The sequence below is a fragment of the Microcaecilia unicolor genome, chromosome 8, assembly GCF_901765095.1.
Source record: "Microcaecilia unicolor chromosome 8, aMicUni1.1, whole genome shotgun sequence".
In the NCBI taxonomy this organism is placed as follows: Eukaryota; Metazoa; Chordata; class Amphibia; order Gymnophiona; family Siphonopidae; genus Microcaecilia; species Microcaecilia unicolor.
This window is the reverse complement of record NC_044038.1, coordinates 69154278-69173889: the sequence shown is the minus strand read 5'-3', so window position 1 is coordinate 69173889 and position 19612 is coordinate 69154278. Positions and strand designations below refer to the sequence as shown.

Here is a 19612-nt window from a genome sequence, read left to right as displayed (position 1 = left end):
ATTCAAAAAGGTTTTGTGGCATGTGACCAAATGCCCAGTCCCTGTTGGTTATATGATCCAGGCAATAGCCAGTAAGCATTTTAATTAGCTAATCAAGCTGCAGGTTCATAGATATCCTCCATGGATGTTGCTGTGAGATGTATCATGATGTTGCTGTAGCCCTGCTTGGTTGGACTTTGGCTTTATGTTTCTAGCATTTTACCACTATATTGAAGGCCCTGCCTGCAGATTGGCAATTTTTATCACATATGGTAGTCATGCCCCTTTTATTAGCAAGATCTCGGTACCCAACACTATACAGTAGTGGCTTTGGGTGCTGCGCTTACTGGCATACATACAGAAAAATACTTTGAACCTAGCCTGTGTTTACTATTAGCAGCCAGATGCATAATTGCTCTTTCCTTAGCATCCCTCCGGACCGGACCAGGATTGGACTGATGGTTGTGCTCGCCTACCAGCAGGTGGAGACTGAGAAAAAACTCTGACTCTAGAGAGCCAATAGGAGCCCTGGCCATGTGACCTTAGCCTCAGTATTTTCTCAGTCTCCCAGCAGGTAGGAAGTGAGCCCATTAGTCTCTCTCCTTTTCTCTTTAGATATTACAGATATTTGTGATAATTCTTCTGTGCCTGGAATCTTATTTAGAGGCTTGACAGGGTTTCCTTTCTCTTCTTTCTTTGACAGCCTCGGGGGTGTTAAACTCGGGTGTCTCGAGTCCACCCCCCTTCCTCCCCATCTCCCTGGCTTAGCAGGGAAGGGCCGTCCCTTTCTCTGGAAAGGTGTACCGTCTTTGGGAGAGGCAGCCACTTTTAACAGGCAGCTGCTTTAAAAGAATTAAATCAAATAAAAGTAAATTCAAAGAAGCAGCCTTTCTTTCCCCAGACTTCTAACGAGCAGGCAGCTCCAGTGTTTTATTATGATTGAGGGGTTATAAAAAAAAAAACAAAAAACAAACAAACAGAAGAAAATAATTCATTTTCCTCAATAGCTGTAGTATTATACAGTGTTTTAAGAACTTTAGAAACTTTCTCTATAGGCATAGAGTAAATTTCTGTCTTTCTCATTCCCTGGTGAATAGGACTACATTGTCTAAGAGTCAATTGATTGGTACTTTGCAATTCTGACCATAATATCTTAGTTCCTTTCAAGCATTTTACTCCATGCGTATGATGTTATATAGTGTTTTAAGAACTTAACAGACACTCTCAATGGCTGTAGTGTTATACAGTGTTTTCTTTTTCCGACTTTAAGAAGCCTTCTCTAGAGGCATACAGTATATTGTTCAGATGCCATGGGGATATATCAGCTCTTTCATATTCTCTGAGGGACAGTCCTGTCTACCAAGCTCCCAGTCACTCAGCTGCCTTAGCAGGCATGCTTTATTCATGTCTTCCCTTCTTTTCCAACTGCCTTGAAGCCTCTCATTTTTCATTTTAGCTTTCTTCTGGTTTTTACAGGACATATGGTCACTTAGAGAATAAAGTCATCCTTTCACTTAAAGATAGTGGACGGTCCTCAAACCATCTACTCGTGTTTGTCTCTACTCTATCAGTTCAGCATTGGCAGATTATAAACATCCTGGTTTGGTCCAGTATGCCTATACATACCATCTGCTATGTCTTCCTCTTCCTTAGAGACCTGATGTTATATCAAGTTTTCTTGAATTCAGATACAGTCTTGTCTACACTGCCTTCACCAAGTGGCTGTGGCACAACTTCACTTTTTTCGTTACAGGTAATTTCCAAGTTTGTCCTTTTTCATTTTCATTCTATGCGCCTTCACTCCAGAGTGTTCTTTCAATTGGAAGGGGATTCACTCACTTCCTGTGTATTTATACCATAGGTACATAAGTATGGTTATGCTGGGTAAGGCCTAAAGTCCATCAAGTCCAGCATTCATATCTAATGGGCATAGGTACATAAGTTTTGCCATTCTGGGGAAGCTCAAATGTCCACCTTTCTACAGCCAGAACAGCATTAAAGAAAAGAAAAAAAAAAAACAACCTCTCACGAGAGTATCGAACAGAAATCTCTGCTCCAAAAGCAAGGCTTTGCAGTAATTCTGCAAACTAACACATACAATATTTGCCATGGCTGTTCACCACTAGGAACACCAGGGACCCTGGGCCTAGGTTCGGTGTTTTAACCTGAAACAAGCTCAACATTCATATCTATTGGGTGTGAGTCTGGTACTACTACTACTACTTAACATTTCTAGAGCGCTACTAGGGTTACGCAGCGCTGTACAAATTAACAAAGAAGGACGTTCCCTGCTCAAAGGAGCTTACAATCTACATCTCAGTGAGGGAGGACGCATGACCGTGGTACGTGGATTAGTGGTATGTGGATTAGGGAGATCCAAGAAATTACAGGCCGGTGAATCAGACGTTCATACTGGGACAATTTTTTTCTGTCCGGAGCGTACTACCATAGCTGGTGGACTCCTATATTCAGAACTTTCTATATTCAGAACTTACCCAACTATGGAACGCCATAGAGATAGGGTTGGAGTTTGTAGCCCTATTTAACTGGTGTCCTTGGTCACCCTTCCTCTTCTCCTCAGGATCCAGAGAATGGCTAGTTTTTTGCTTATGCATTAACCGGTCATTTTCAGCAGTACTCTCTCTTCCGTTCTTTTATAGATCTAAGAGGATGTTCATTGCGCTCTTAGGGTCATTTCATTCTTACCTAGACGACTGCCTAATTGGAGAAAGTCTTATCAGCAGAGTTCTCAGGTCACGCACCGGGTGTTGCATTTCTTACAGTCTCTAGGTTGGGTGGTGATTGTAGCCAGGCCTCTCATTTGATCTCTCATTTGATCTCTCATCAGATATCTCTGATTTTCTCTTTGTTTAGTCAGGTTGGCGCACAGTCTTTTGTCTCCTCTGCAAACATCCCAGTTTATATTTTTCTTGGTGACCTTGGGCCTTCGGCCATTTCCTCGCTCTATTCTGCAGAATGCAATTTTACTTTCTAATGCCCAAGAAGGAATTTTCCTTCATCCTATTGCGAATCTCAGGGTCATCAATCGCACTATTTAAGTGTCATCTAGTTATCTCAAGAACCTTAGTTCTGTCATTGGGATGCTTCGTGCAGTACACTTTTTGGCAGAAGCTTGTTTGTATATATATATATATTTTTTTCTGGGGGACCTCAGCAATTCGTTTTACCTTCGGGTGAATTTTGTTTTCCCTACTGACAAACAAGACGGAGAGAGCTATGTTGGTCCTTGCCATGGCAATGGGTTATGTCATCCGCCAAGGAGGAGTTAAGAGTATACTCTTGAGTTTGTACTCATTTTTTCTTAGTTGTGTCACCCTGCATTTAGGTGAATGGACTCTCATTTTTTCAGCCTTACTTCCTCACTGCGACACTTCAGGACTATCTCTTTTTGCCTTCAGGCTCACGAACATTTCTTGCTTCTTCCGTTCAGCAACAGTCTTGACGGAGACAGGGACAGATGCCAACGTCCAGCAGGGGTTTTTCAGCCTTCTTTATGCGTTTCTTCCATCATCTCACTAGGTGTTTACGCAGAACCAAGGCACCCTTCTACATCCGGACCCCCAGTCACTCAAACTTATGGCGTGGTTACTGGGTCTGCAACATCTTTGATATTTTCGCAGGAAGTACTTCAAGTTTTAATTGCTTCCAGACAGAAATCTACATTAAAGTCCTATGAATCAAAGTGGCAACGGTTCACTCTGTGGTACTCCTCTCGCCACTTCATTCCACAAACCGTATCCATTTTGCATGTTTTGGAATATCTTCTGCATCTTGCGAAATCTTGTCTGTCTTACTCATCCATTAGAGTTCATTTGGCAGCTCTATCAGTGATGCATGATACTGTTGACAACCGCACGCTTATGCAGCATCCACTGTCAAAGCGGTTTCTTAAAGGAGTCCTGCACCTGTACCTCCCGCTTCGTCCACCAGCTAGGTGAACTAGGTGAACAGACTCTTAAAGTTCTGTTTTCTAGTAGCCATAACTTTTTCTGTAAAGTTTTCCTCTTCAAGCAGTGTTTCCCAGTAGCCATTGCAGCAAGTAGATCTATGTGTGGAATACTTCTACGGTTGGTAACTTCTTTTCGGTCTGCTGTAGTTTAAAGTTTTCACCTTTCCCAATCGGTTTTTTCTTATTGGTTTTGTCCTTCTAGCCAGTAGGCGTAAAAGTTTTTCATTGTTTCTAACCCGCTATATCGCGAAGGATCAAGGAAATGAGAATGTCTATTTCTCTTCTCGCTGAGAGGGCAGTTCCACAGCGTATTACAACATATTCCACAACTTCAGAAGCGGGCTCTATTCTTACTATGGCGATTTTTGGTGCTCTCGGTGCACATTGGTAAGTTGGCAACTTAGTCCTAGTTTCATTTTATTTTGCTCATTGGGACACACTACATGTTAGTTGTCGCCAGGTGGCCTATGCAGCATGAACATTTCTCTGCAGTTTTCATAGGGTCCCTCCCTTCAGATTACTGCTTTGGTACTTCCCATCAGTCCAATCCTGGTCCGGTCCGGAGGGATGCTAAGGAAGGAGAAATTAGATCTTACCTGCTAATTTGCTTTCCTTTAGTCCCTCCGGACCGGACCAGGCCCCTCCCATGTTCTCTCTACTCTTTAGCTTCTTTTATTAAGTAGGAAGTGTATTCAGTAGGAAGTGTATTCATTCCTTTACGATTTGTGGAACAATACTATATATATACAGAACTTTACGTGGTCTATACCACTTCTCTGGTGGTTGCTGGTGAGCTCAATTGCTGGAATCTATCTATAAAACCTTAAATAAGCCATACCACTTCTCTGGTGAGAGTTGTGGCTGAGCTCAGTTGCTGGAATATCTATAAAACCTTAAATATGATTTACCATTTTTCTGGTGAGAGTTGCTGGTAAGCTCAGTTGATGGAATATATATAAAATCTTAAGTGGGCCATACCACTTCTCGGGTGAGAGTTGCTGGTGAGCTATAAGACAAGTGAGCCATACCACTTCTCTGGTGAGAGTTGCGGGTGAGCTATATTATACGTGAGCCATACCACTTCTCTGGGGAGAGTTGCTGGTGAGCTATATTACATGTGAGCCATATCGCTTCTCTGGTGAGAGTTGCTGGTGAGCTATAGTACAAGTGAGCCATACCACTGCTCTAGTGAGAGTTGCTGGTGAGCTGTAATACATATTGGGCCATACCACTTCTCTGGTGAGAGTTGCTGGTGAGCTCTGATACTTGGCATTGCCGAGTGCTTTGTGGCTGCTAGGATTCCATACGGCACAGAAGGTCTTTCTTTCTTTCCTGCTTTGTTATTCAAATACTGAGGCTAAGGTCACATGGCCAGGGCTCCTATTGGCTCTCTAGAGTCAGAGTTTTTTCTCAGTCTCCACCTGCTGGTAGGCGAGCACAACCATCAGTCCAATCCTGGTCCGGTCCGGAGGGACTAAAGGAAAGCAAATTAGCAGGTAAGATCTAATTTCTCCTTTGAGAAATGACACTCCTCCTTCATAGGTGACTAGATGAGGAAAGTCTGGGAAATTTTTACAGTGAAACACCGCTTGTATGCACACCATTATTGCGTCGGGTGATGTCGGATGATGTTGGGTTTGTAAGCAGGACTTGTTTGTATGTGGTACAATACAGTAGTCCTTGATGCCTAGTGACTGCTTTTTAGCAGTTTTTTTTAAGAGAACTCTGGAGGCAAGTGGGAGGCAGCCGAAGAACCTGGTTCTGCGCATTCTTCTTTGTCAACATTTGTGAGACAACTCTGAAAGCAGATTTGCTTATACACGCACTGATATTGTGCAGTTCCAAGGTCTTTGCCTCCCAACTACCACGTACTATAAGTGCGCTACTGTACCATGGAAAACTTGGCCACTGTGCAAAAAATCAGATCTCTTTTGGAAAATCTGGATTCTGTTTTGGGCATATATAGGAGTCCCAAATAGACAAGGTGACTGATACTGAGGAGAGGATTTTCTCAGAGGAAATAGAAGTCTTCGTAATGAGACCAGAAGAACAAAGAGAGAGAGAGGGTAGATGGGAGGAGGGATTTGGGATTTGAATGTCACAAATAGTATCGTCTTCCAGCATCATCAAGTCATATAGGTTGTATTTTACAAAGTGGCGGTAAGCCTAAAGCGGGATTACCACTCGCTAAAACGGAAGTACCTCCAGCCTACCGCAGCAGCCCAGTGGTAGTTCCCATCCCCAGCACGCATCATTTCCGGCGCTACAAAATTTTTTTTATTTTTGTAGTTCTGGTGTGTACCCACTGGTAATTGGGCAGTGCCGTGTGTTGCCTGATTATCGCTGGGTTAGAGTGGGAGCCCCCACTGATACCTCAATGGGTGGTGTGCTCCCCCCTATAATGGGCGCATGGCAAGTGCTTCACTTGCCGCACCGCCATTTCTTCAAAAAAATAAAGACCTGCCTTTTACCTGCTGTGGTAAAAGGGGGCCTTTGCGCATGTCAAAAACACGCACCGACCTCAGCGCAGGCCCTCTTTTGCCGCAGCTTCATAAAAGGACCCCATAATGTTGAAACATAGTAAATGATAGTTACTATTTCTGGGTTTTACAGTTAGGAATGACAAGAAATGATTTATCTTTTTACATATATTGATGTATTTATTTATTTAAGAAACTTATAACCTGCGTTTCCCTAAATGCAATGTGGCTTAACACAGATACATAATCCAATCACAAAGTCCATAAATCAGAAAACAGTAAAACAACTGTATTAAAATCAATATAAAACAAATAAGATCATAAAATCATAACAGATACATACAAAGGAAATGTCACTACCAACTGAGTCCAGTTCCTGTCATCAAATGGAATTTAAGCAGATAACTAGTAAATTGAAAATGCTTTCTGAAACAGGAATGCAGTATGGCATGATGTTCAAGTTTTGTTTATGTTAAAGTACAAAATATTCACAATAAAAAAGAATTTGTTCTATTTTTAGTAGAAATGCAGGGAGGGGGTGAGGAAAAGAGGTGGTGCTATGGATCACTTTGAAAGAGAAGAAGGTTCTTCTATCCTCATAGGTGTAGTCTACCACCCTCTAACTCAGAATGAAGAAATAGACAGGGATCTGATCAAAGATATTATAAAAATGAGAGTAACGGGAATAGTGTTCTCAAAATACAGACAATCACAAGAAGAACACATAGAAATCCACTGATACCAAAAGAGAAGGAAACAACAGAATTTGTGAAAGTGTTTTTTTAAAATGTCTCCAATTAATTTGATCTGCAAATGAAGAAAAACAACTGGAAAATACATAAGTACAATAGGAAATACACAGGATACATAAAGGAGAGTGTGATAACTTGAGTGGGGCAAGGCATTGAGCCTTCACAGACATAGCTTAGCTGCAGTGTAAAAGTAAAGCAAAACTCTTGGCCTGGAAACTCAGAAATAAGCATAAATTATCTTTTAAAATTTAGTTCCAACCATATAAATGGACTGGCTCCTACCAGACTACGAAAGGTCACAGTGTGCGAAAGTGTATTAACTTGGAGTTCAAATAAACAATAAAAGGCTTGGCTCTTGCTAAGCCACAAAAATCAATGAGATCTTCTGATCCTTCATACATAACACATGGAAGCATACTTGGGAGAGTTGTTCCTTCTTACTCTAGGCCTTCCTGACTAGTCTGTGCTCTGGGATTTTATTTTCCTTGGCTAAATCATACCCTCCCTGCTAAGGACTGTAGTTAGGCCTCCTAAGAAGGACCTGTGAGGGAGTGTGCTGAAGGGCGGACTAGCATTTTCCTATACACTTCATCATCACAGAAAGGTGATGATGAGGATTCAAGAGATTGGGTAGGATGGAAGAGTAGTGACTTAGGAATTAGGTGAATGAATATTGGGGAATAAGAAACTGAGATTAGGGAGATCAGTAGAGACTAAGGGCCAGATGCACAAAGCTTACCTTGCTATTAACATTTGTTTTAAACTGGTTCTAGCCAGTCTAAAGCAAACATTTAGGTAGCTAGGAATGCACAAAGGGATTTTCCGTGGTTCTAACGTGTGGTGTTAGCAGCCATCGAGAACCCCATGCAAATGTATTACAACGAGCTCATTAGTATTCTAATGAGCTTATTCATAATCAAATGTGTATTCCACGGGATGCACAGCTCCAGACCAGCCCTAATTTAACAAGCAAATTTTTTGGCTGCTCTGAAGCTGTTGGAGAGGAGAGAAGCACAAGCAGGAAGCTATAAAGGCTGCCTGCTTGTGCTTCCTACCTCTCGCCTCCTGGCGCCCCTCTGAATTTTTAAAAATATTTTCCATGGTGGTCCAATGGACCAAACCCCTTCCTCTGTTAAGGCACACACACCCCTCCCTCCCTCCCTCCCTGTACCCGACTCACACCCCCACCCGTCCCTGTACCTTACAACAAGGTGCAGGCAGGAGGGCAGGAATATCGGCCCCTTCCTCCTACCTTGGGCCTGCCCGGAACAAAATGGCGGTTCCCAGGCCCTGCCAGTGCATTCTGGGATGCACTGGGCAGGGCTAAACACCATATAAGAGTAAAAACTCCTTATATGGTGTTTAGCCCTGCCCAGTGCATCCCAGAATGCACTGGGCAGGGCCTGGGTGTCGCCATTTTGTTCCAGATAGGCCCAAGGAAAGAGGGAGCGGCTGTTCCTGCCCTCCTGCCTCCACCTTGTTGTACAGGGAGGGGCAGGGGTGTGGGTCGGGTGCAGGAGGGAGGGGAAGGGGTTTGGTCCACTGGACCACCAGGAAAGGTTTCCGGGGGGGGGGGGGGGGGGTCGGGGTCGGTTTCCACTGGAGCACCAGCGAAAGTTTAAAAAAGATTTGGGGGGGTCAGGGTCCACAGGACCACCGGGGTAACAGTGGCGGTCCAGTGCATCAGTGCTGTCAAATGGATTTGACAGCTCGAACTTGCAAACAGCGAGGATGCACAAAGGGGGATCCGTGCAGCTCATTTGCATGCAATCCCCTTTGTGCATCGCTGACTATTAGTGATTTGCTAAATTTTATTGAGGCTGCCTTTGTGGATCAGGGCCTAAAATCCACAATTCCAGGAATAACATGTATAGAATGTTTGTACATTTGGGAAGCTTACCAGGTGCCCTTGGCCTGGATTGGCCGCTGTGGTCTTTTCCCAGTGTGGCATTACTTACGTACTTATGTAAGTGACTGGGCGAGGACACAAATAGAGCTGTGTAATTGTGTATAGGAAACTGCTGGTCCCCTTTAAGTTTAGTGTATTGGTGCTTGATATATTAAAGCAGTTTTCAAATACAAAAGTGAAATAAAATAAGAGAAAGAATTACATTATTAGACAGGGTGGTTAAAGGGAATGAGGGCCTCAGGGCTGGGAGGGAAGACAGGGGGGCTAAGAGTGGGAGGTTTGCTGTCATTCATTTGCTCTCCAGCACTCTGGAGAAGCCTTGGAAAGCCTGGGAGAAAAGATGGGTTTTCAGATCCGCTCTGAATTTTATATGAGAAGGTCAGAGTGGAGAACAGAGGGAAGGGAATTCCAATGGAATGGGGTTGTACAAAAAAAAACAAAAAACACCTTGCCTAGTGGAGTCCAGGGGATAGAAAGAAGGTGTTCAAGAGCGGAACAAAAGGCTCTAGGTAGGGTGTAATGGATCATCAGGACAGCAGGGGGGGGGGGGGGAATTCCCCATAAGCTTTGTGTGTAAGGGTAAGGATTTTGTGTTGGGTTCTGAAAGCATACTCCCTCACAGGGTCACATCTAGAGGCCTAGCACTAGAGAGCTTAGCAAAGAGGGCGCAATTCAGACAGAGAAAATAAATCCCAGAGCAGAGACAAGCCAGAGAGGCCCAAGGAAGACACTCTCCACTGTATACTTTCACAACCTATGTGTAAAGTATCAAAAAAGTGGCTAAGGTAGGAAAAGATTTAAATACTGTAAATTAGTTCTCACTGTGATTGTTGCTTCTGGCAGAAGCCAGTTCCTTTGTGAAGATTCTAGCTGACTTGTAGGAGGCTTTAACTTCACTGTTACGATACCACGCCTGTGAAGCCAATTGTTTCAGCACATACTGTTTGAGTACATTAATAAAGAATTTTGTTTTACTTTTCTGCTGTTGTTGGCTCATGCTATCCCAGGCTGTGAGACTGAATACAGAAAAATTAGGTATAGGTAGATGAAAAGGCAGATGAAGGAAATGGAGAAAAATGAAACAAAAGGATCAGTGTTGGAGACAAGTGTAGAGGAGGAAGGGAAGAAGGAGGTAACAGAAATGGAAATTAGTTCTTAGGAGAAAACCAGAAAGAGGAAGTGATAAAGAGAAAACCAGGACCAATCCAAATGGAAAAATAAAATGATCAGTCAATCAATACAGGTACCTTCTAGTTTGTGTCCATTCTGCCATCTGTGCAGCTCATACCGCAAGATTGACCCAGGAATAGGGGTCACAAAAACAAAAGTTGGTTCATGGTACCACAACCTCATGAGCTGCCCTTGGTTAGGAGTTACCACTCAAGAGAAAGATGTTGGAGTCTTTATAGATAATACATTGAAATTTTCAGCTCAGTTTGTTGTAACTGCCAAAAAAAAAGCAAATAGGATGTTAGGGATTATTCAAAACGGAATGAAGGACAAAAATGAAATATCATTATGTCTGTATATAGGTCCATGGTGTGATGCACCTTGAATATTGTGTGCAGTTTTGATTGACCCATCTCAGAATGGATATAGCAGAGCTGTAAAAGGTTCAGAGAAGGGCAACAAAGTAATAAAGGGGGTGGGACACTTCCCTTATGAAGAAAGGTTAAATCAGGTTAGAGCTATTCAATTTGGAAAAAGGTCAACTGAGAGGTGATATTACAGAAGTTTATAAAGTTGTTAATGGGCTGGAATGGTTAAATAGGGAATCGATGTTAAAAGAAGAAAGTACTTCATAAAACTAACAACCAGCAGGTTGAAAACAAATTTTCACATAGTGCTTGAGTGAGCTGTGAAATGTGCTTTGTTGTGAAAGTGATTAACATAAGATGATGGTTCAAAAGAGGTTTGGACAAGTTCCCAGAGGAAAAGTCCATAAAAAAATTATTAGCAAAGTAGACATGGGAAAGCTGATGCTTATATCCCTGGAAATGAGCTATAGGAAATTAACATCTACTATGTACAATGAGCTGAACTGGCCACTGTTGGAGATCAGATGCTGGTCTTGATGAATTTTTGTCTGACTTAGCATGGCTTTTCTTGTGTTCTTATTTGCTGTCTTATTAGCATAAAGATAAGTGATGAGCCTGTCACTGGATTTTATCATACTGGTGAATAATGCCTTATATTTCCTTAGAAACCAAATCGTGGCTAGTTTTAGAAAACTGTGCACCAGTCCCTATAAATTCTAACAGATATCTCAATCAAAATTGGGTCCAGTAATTAATTCAATTGGAGCAAAAATCTTCACACTATTTTTAGAGTTGTGTAGCTCTCAAACATATAAGAAGTTTTTTCAAAAACATATATTAGCAATTTTCATGTTTTCATATTTATCAAGGGCAACCTCAGCAGCGCTCATTGCCAAAAATGTAACTAGCGCCCACTTCTTCATCGGTTCAGCCGATTTTCTTAATTTTTAAAATTCAAACTCTTTTATTTTTATCAATTAAATTACTTATCTTTTCTTTTGTAATCAGACCAAGGGGTTCAACTGCCCGACATGCATGTTTCGCTCTGCACCAAGCTGTGTCAAGGGCTGTCCCCCATAATAGAAAACCCAATATATTAATACACTTTCCCAGCAGTTAGAAAACCTTCCTTCATAAGTTTTCAAAACCTAGGTAGCTCTAAAATTCTAAAAATCAAAAACTCTTACCTACAGTCTCTCCCAGCGTCAGCTCTACTTTATTATAGCGGGTTTACCCCTTCTCAAGATGGCGCCGGCGTTCTCCTCTCTTACTTAAATATTTTAATTATCTCTGATATCATGGATCCTCCCCTGGGCTCTATTGGACATCTAAAACTGAGGTCTCACTGATCTAACCAATTAGTGACGCCCATTCTAACTCGGCATTTAAGCCGGCCGGTGATACCGTATTTAAAGAAAAAATATAAAATTGTTCACGATAATTTAATAGCTTTTTAACTGAGCCTCCCTCCTCCCCTGGGCCTACATACTCCAGGATTCTCCAGCATATCTCATCAACTGTATGATTTTTATCTAGCCAATGGGCTACTAAAGGTGCCTGCATATTCTGAGTAGTAATTCTGGATTTGTGTTCTGTTAATCGAACTTTTATCGGTCTAGCACTTCTCCCTACATAAATCAGTCCACAGGGGTAGATAATACTGTATACCACATTACTCGAATCACATGTGACTCTCTCTCTCAATCGAATGATACTGTCTCTACCAGGGGCACACCAAATGGGGCCCATCATTCCTGTTCTGCACCACTGGCAATGACCACATTCTACTTGTTCACCTCTTCCTTCTATCCTACTAGAGTAAAGAAATTTCTTCTTTGACAACCACTCCCCCACTGTTTTTCCCCTAGTATATGCAATTCGAGGGGGTTCTGGAAAACATGGAAATAACTGTAAAATATACCAGTGAGTTTTAATAATCTGTATCAACTTCTGACTCATTGTAGTAAACGGAAGAACACAGGTTAATTTTTCTTCTCGAGTTTCAACATCAGGCATATTTTCTTTTAATAATAAGGGCCGTTGAGCATAACGAGCCCGCAAATATGCTTTTCTAATCGATGATGTAGGGTATCCTCGCACTTGAAATCGTTGTTTCAAATCTGTCGATTGATTTTTAAACTCCTGAAGAGTGGAGCACACCCTTCTCACTCTCAAAAATTGACTAACCGGGAGGTTATATTTTAGATGGTATGGATGACAGCTGTTGAACTGTAGAAGTGTATTACGGCTTGAAGGCTTACGATATAAGGTAGTAGATAGTCCAGTTTCATTTTTATATATCCACAAGTCCAGAAATTCAATCGATGTCCTATTGGCAGTCATAGTAAATGAAATATTTGAATCTAGTGTGTTTAACCAAGCAGTAAATTCATAGAGAGATTGTTCAGAATCAGTCCAAAGAAAAAAGATATCATCTAGAAAACGTTTTCACATTCGTACTGGTTTGAAACGTTCAGATGGATAAATCAGCATAGCTTCTAAACGAGCAATATAGAGTGTTGCCACAGACGGAGCTAGGGTAGCCCCCATAGCTACACTCTGGATTTGTAAATAAAATTTGTTATCAAACCAAAAATAATTCTTCAGAATAACCAATTCTGCCAATTGGACAATAAAATTGGATGTAATCCGCTGGGGTCCATTTCTTGCCTCAACAATTTGTTTTATTATTTCTAGAGCCCCTGACTGGGGGATCCGTGTGTACAAAGACACTATATCAAGCGTAACTAACCAGGTATCTTCCGTCACATTCCCAATATTTTCCATCTCCCTTAAAAAATGAGAAGAATCTTTTATATAAGATGGCATGTCTTGTACATGATTTTTCAAAAAAAGGTCCACAAACTGAGACAGAGGTTCTAAGACAGATGACCTAGTGGAGACAATTGGACGTCCCGGCGGATCTTTCATCCGCTTATGAATCTTTGGTAAGAAATATATTTTAGGTGTCTGAGGATTTTTTTCTATAAGAAAATTTCCTTCTTTAGCTGTAAGCATGTTTATTTTTACTGCTTCTGTTACCAGATCTTTAATATATGTCTGCAATCCTTCCATCGGGTCTTTAGCAAGCACTCTGTAAGCTACAGTGTCATTCAATTGTTTCATTGCTTCTTCACGATATTGATGAATGTCCCAAATCACAGTAGCTCCCCCCTTGTCTGCTCTCAAAACGACAATGGAGGGTTCATTTTGAAGCTGTTGCAACGCAGTCCATTGTCCAGATGATAAATTTCTTTTTCCTTTGACCTCATTTCTATTTTGTTCTAATACTTCAAGATCTCTCAAAACCAAATCCTTAAAAGTGGATATCAGTGGGTTGATAGGACCAGGTGAATACCATGTGGAGGGTGGCTTTACTATCGACATATCAATGGTATTAACATGATTCAAAAAATATACTTTACATTGTAGTTTTCGGAAAAATTTTTGAAGAGCTACACGAAGGCGAAATGGATCACAATCAGTTGTAGGGACAAAACCCAATCCCAAATTTAACAGGTTTATTTCATCCTGTGAGAGGACGTACTTAGAAATATTTACTATTGTTTCCGATATCCCCGAGTCCGGGGATTCTCCCGTGGGTTCTGATCTTTGTAACCCTGCTGCTGTTTCTGTTGAGCCACCTTCGCTCTCATTCTCACATACTCCGAACCACCTCTTTCCCCCGTCTTTTCATTTTGTTCTTGATCACTTCCTGTGCTTAATTCCTCACTCTCCTCTGTCGATCCCTCAAAGGCTACTCGTTTTCGGGTATTGGTGGTGTATTCTCTCTTATGCCAGGTATATATTCTACCCGATTGGTAATCTCGCTCATCCCTCTTCAACTTCTTAATCTTCATTTGTCTTATCGAATCTTTCATAGTTTGTACTGATTTCTTCAAATCTCCCATACGCTTGTCATATTCTTCCGGTACTTGACTAGTTTTAAGTGTCTCTTCCACCGTAGTGATTTGTGTTTTAAGGTCAGCCTCCACCTGCATTGTAGTCTCAACAATTAATGCCATAAGATCTCGACTGCACTTATTTAATATGGCTGACCATTTATCCATAAAGATCCTATCGTTTACAAATATTTTTGGTTCTTTTATAATTCGCAATCCACGAGGAATCCATGATCTTTTTAAGTATTGCACTAGCGTATTCGCATGTAGTTCCGCTCTCGCTAATCTCTTCTTTAAATTTTCAAGCTCCGTCCAAGAGCCCAGGGAATCAGACCCATCCTCATCTTCAAACAGCATTGGGCACTGCAGTAATTTCTGACTTTGTTCTTCAGTGTAACCCTCAAATTCACTTGTCATGGTATTCAGTGTAAAAACCAAATCGTGGCTAGTTTTAGAAAACTGCACCAGTCCCTATAAATTCTAACAGATATCTCAATCAAAATTGGGTCTAGTAATTAATTCAATTGGAGCAAAAATCTTCACACTATTTTTAGAGTTGTGTAGCTCTCAAACATATAAGAAGTTTTTTCAAAAACATATATTAGCAATTTTCATGTTTTCATATTTATCAAGGGTAACCTCAGCGGCGCTCATTGCCAAAAATGTAACTAGCGCCCACTTCTTCATCGGTTCAGCCGATTTTCTTAATTTTAAAAATTCAAACTCTTTTATTTTTATCAATTAAATTACTTATCTTTTCTTTTGTAATCAGACCAAGGGGTTCAACTGCCCGACATGCATGTTTCGCTCTGCACCAAGCTGTGTCAAGGGCTGTCCCCTATAATAGAAAACCAAATATATTAATACACTTTCCCAGCAGTTAGAAAACCAGCAGATTCCTTAGAGCAGGGGTGGGCAACTATGGTCATCGAGGGCCACAACTGAGTTGGGTTTTCAAAATTTCCGTAGTAAAAATGCACAAGATCTATTTGTGTACAGTGGAAGCAGTACATGCAAATCAATCTCATGCATATTCATTGTGGAAATCTTGAAAACCCGACTGGGTTGTGGGACTCAAGGACCATGGTTGCCCACCCCAGCCTTAGTATGTGCAAACAGAGGAGGAGAAGATGAGGCAAGAGGATGAAGTCAGTAAAAGGGAGTAGGAAGGAAAAGGCAATATAAGAGGTGGGGAATAGCCTAGAGCTTTATTTTTCATTTCTCCCATTCATGTGACCTTGGGAGGTTACTTCACCCAACATTGCCTCAGCTATAATTTGCTTTGTGAGCCTACTTGGGCAGGGAACTAGCTTTTGTGCCTGATTTTAAAACTTGCCTTGAGCTCTGATTTGGAAAAGGGGAATAATTAAATGTAAAGTCAAAATTCAAGAAATAGGGGCAAAGGCAGGACAGGAGGATAAAGAAGAGCACACAACAACTTCCTGCTTGAAAAGCTTTACTCTGATGCATTGTCATCTTCTCCAGGACACAGCTAGCCGTTTTTTGCATCGGCTGGGCCACACTATGGTTGAGGGGCCCGATCTCACACTCTGGATGTTTGGAGGAATGTCACTGCGAGAGGGAATTTTAGGAAGCGTCTACAGGTAAAAGAACTTGTAAATGTGCAGCAGATTCTGGAATGCATATTATAAATGAGAATGCTGCAGGGGATTGTAGGATATGTAGGATAAGTGAGGGTGCTGCAGAAATTCATGTATAGCTTAGATTGCATTTTCCTGTCCCTCTCACTCCTATTTCTTGTCAGATACACTATTGCAGAGCGCCGCTGGATGGAGATATTGGCTGGCACTGAAGATGGGAGTCCTGGGCCCAGCCCTCGATATTTCCATGCTGTTGCCTACAATCCTTCACGAAATGCCATGTTTTTGCTGGGAGGGCAGACGAGCAGTGGGGTGCTGAGCGACTTCTGGGTCCTGAACCTGACGGCGCTGGAGTGGAGACAGGAACGGGTGATTCCCTTCTTTAATATTATGCTTTCTCCTCATTAAAAAGTAAACCGTGCAACTTAAAAGCAATCCTTTTTTTCTTCCCACAGGCTCCCCTTCTCCCCGCTGTAGCGGGCCACACTCTGACACAGCGCCGTGGCTCCTCCTTGCTTCTCATTGGTGGATACTCCCCTGACAATGGGTTTAATAACAAGTTGCTTGAATACAATATAGAGACAGAGACCTGGAAGGTTGGGCACCAAACGGGCACACCACCCACAGGTAAGAGGTGTCCTCAACTGTGCTGTGGAGAAAAGACTGGGGAAACATGAAGTATATCAGCAGAAAAGGACTGCTCGTCCATCCACTCCGCCCATATGTGCCTTCCTCCTGTTCTGTCACAGATCTTAGGAGTCCTCTGATCTTCTTCCCTCTGCCACTAAAGTCATTTGTGTCTGTCTCATGCAAGTTTGAATTCTGCCACTCTGGGCTCCTCTAAGCGCCACTGGAAATCTGTTGCTGATGTCCAACACGTGTTTGGTGGAGAAAGTATTTTCTGATGTTCTTTCTGAGCCTCCTTTCAGTTTCATATAACTGGATCTTGAGCTTTTCATTCTCTGGAACAGTCATCCTTCTGGTACCTTATTGAATTCTGCTAGATGTTTGAGTGTTTGTACTATATCTGTTTTCCCATTTTTCTTCTAGAGATTAATTATGTCTTTAATATGTTCAGTTTCTCTGTGTATTGCATTCAGTGCAGACACTGATTTTTTGGCCCTTCTTTGAGTTGCCTCTCCATTGTTAATAGCCTTTTCTAGTTATGGACTCTGGAACTTAGACCTGTACAGAGAAAATATTAGTTGACTTTCTCTGAGGACAAGCAGATTGACATCATCCGATGGTGCTCTGGTGCAGACGCTGAATCGCTAGCACTAAAGGAAGTTGTAGCAACGTCCAACTGCGCCTGCACTGGTGCCTTCCTCCAATGGTCAAGCATGGGTCCCTCAGTCTCTTTTTTTTCCAGGGAGCTGAGAGGATGTGTTTGCGTAGTCTTCTCCTCACGCTGTGCTTTTCAAAACATTTTTTGCTATCGTGAGTGCATTCTCTTATGGGTCGTCATCTTTTTTTTATTTATTTCTCCTGTTTTATTTTCCCCAAATTTTCTCCAGTCTTTTGGCTTTTTTTTTTTTGTTTCCTTTATTTTTCATGAATGGCTGCACACTTATACTGCAGCTCCGACCTCAATTCAAATGCTCCCCTTTTTTTAATTGTTCAAGATTGAGGAGTTTAATTTAGCCAAAATTATTTTTTTGATGTCCCAGAAGGCTCCCAGTGGCTTCAAGCGGTGCGCTAAATGTCGCAGTGTTATTTCACTCACAGACCCGCATAACTTATGCATTAGGTGCCTTGAGCTAAATCATGACCACTCTGTGATTTTCTTTCTTCATATGCAGGCCAGGACACAGAAAGTACGATGTGGCTCAACAGGAGAGGCTTTTTGACTGTTTCGAAGGCCAGACCACTGTCTTCAGCACTGGCGGCATCGACTTCCATGTCTGCTCCTACACCGATAACCACTGGGAGTCCACCAGCATCAACTGGGTCTCCGTCTACCTTGTCCCCGGGCGCTGTTAGCAGGCCCCGGGACTGGTCAACATTGGACCCGACACTGGGGCGACGCCCAGATTCGGCAGCGTCCTTATCGGCACTGGGGGATCGAAGCTGTATGCATCGGGGGAAGCATGAGCATCGGTCTTCCTTGACACACAGTGCCAGGGCATCGTACTCTCCAATACCCGAGAAGCTCTGGCATTGAGAGGAACGCACCCCCTCCTTGGAAGAGGTACCAGTGCACTAGTCATGGAGCGGCCAGGTCCCCATCATCAGTTCAGCACCAGTGCCTCCGCCGCGGCTCCTATGTCTTTGACGATGCCTGCCCTTGATGAGTGGTTCTGGAGCATGCTCTGAGAGGAGCTGGCGCAGTTGCTGCAGGGAGCTTCTGCTTTGACATTGTTGGTGCTTGTACCCTCAGCAGAACAGCCCCAGGTCCTCTTCTGAGGCTCAACCGATGCCGGTGCCTAGAATATCGAAACCGGTACCTCGCAGGATGTCAGAGCCAAGGCCTGAGCAGGGAGTACCCCCTCTGACATTGGGGAGGAAGTTTTCCTGCATTCTGAGAGAAGGGCTGCACCTCGATGCCCCTCAGATCATGGGCGTCGTTCCATTAGATCGAGAGCCAGTGCAGACTCCTGATTCTCAAGAGGAAGAGGAGTCTGACTGGAACTGCTCATGGGTATCAGACAAAGATCCACATTACTTCTTGGAGGAGGACTCGTATGGTATCCCTTCTGATCCCTCACCTCCTCAAGAGATACGAAAATCTCCTCCAGAAGGGCTCTCTTTTACTGGTTTTGTCAGGGAGATGGCTGCGGCCATCCCATTTAAGTTGGAGACGGATGAGGAGCCCAGGGTAGAGATGCTATCTGTCTTGAGCTATAAGTCTCCTCCTAAGGAAGGGGCCACTGTGCCATTGCCCCCTGGCTTTAAGGATGTACTGATGAGGAACTAGGAATCTCCCCTCTCAGTGCAGGTAGCACCTAAGAAGGTGGATACACAATATCATATCCAGAAATCTCTCTGATTTGAAGGGCTCAGTTGCCTCACCACTCTTTGGTAGTCAAATTTGCTTTCAGCATCCTAAGAGTTCTCACTCATTCCTCAGTGCCCCCAGGGCGAGAGGCCAGAACCTTAGTCTCATTTGGGAGGAAAACTTTTCAGGCTACGATGCTTGTTGCCCGTATCCGGTCCTACCAGCTCTACATGAGCCTTTACTTGGAGTCTGTAGTTAATTGAACACTTAGTTTGGCAAATTCTCTCCCTGTGAAGCAAGCCACCGAGCTTCGCCAGTTGGCCATTAAGCAGATGGAGTTTCAGCATTATTTGGCCAGAGATGCTTACGACACTTTTGATATTGTGTCCAGACTCTCTGGAATGGATGTGGGGATGCACAGACTCTCATGGCTGCTTGTCTGTGACCTGGAACAGGCCATTCAGGAGAGGTTAGCAGATGTGCCCTGTCAAGGGGACAACTTATTTGGAGAAGGAGTGGAAGAAGTTGCTGACCTCATTAAAAAGC

At 42.8% G+C, this 19612-nt stretch overlaps 1 protein-coding gene across 1 annotated transcript in view; it reads left to right on the top strand.

Moving 5' to 3' along the window:
* MEGF8 (multiple EGF like domains 8) overlaps nt 1–19612 on the top strand; it is a 223616-nt gene that overhangs the window by 127969 nt on the left and 76035 nt on the right. Inside the window, 3 exon segments of the mRNA XM_030213349.1 lie at nt 16016–16134; nt 16296–16500; nt 16587–16758. Coding sequence (XP_030069209.1) covers nt 16016–16134; nt 16296–16500; nt 16587–16758 — 496 coding nt within the window.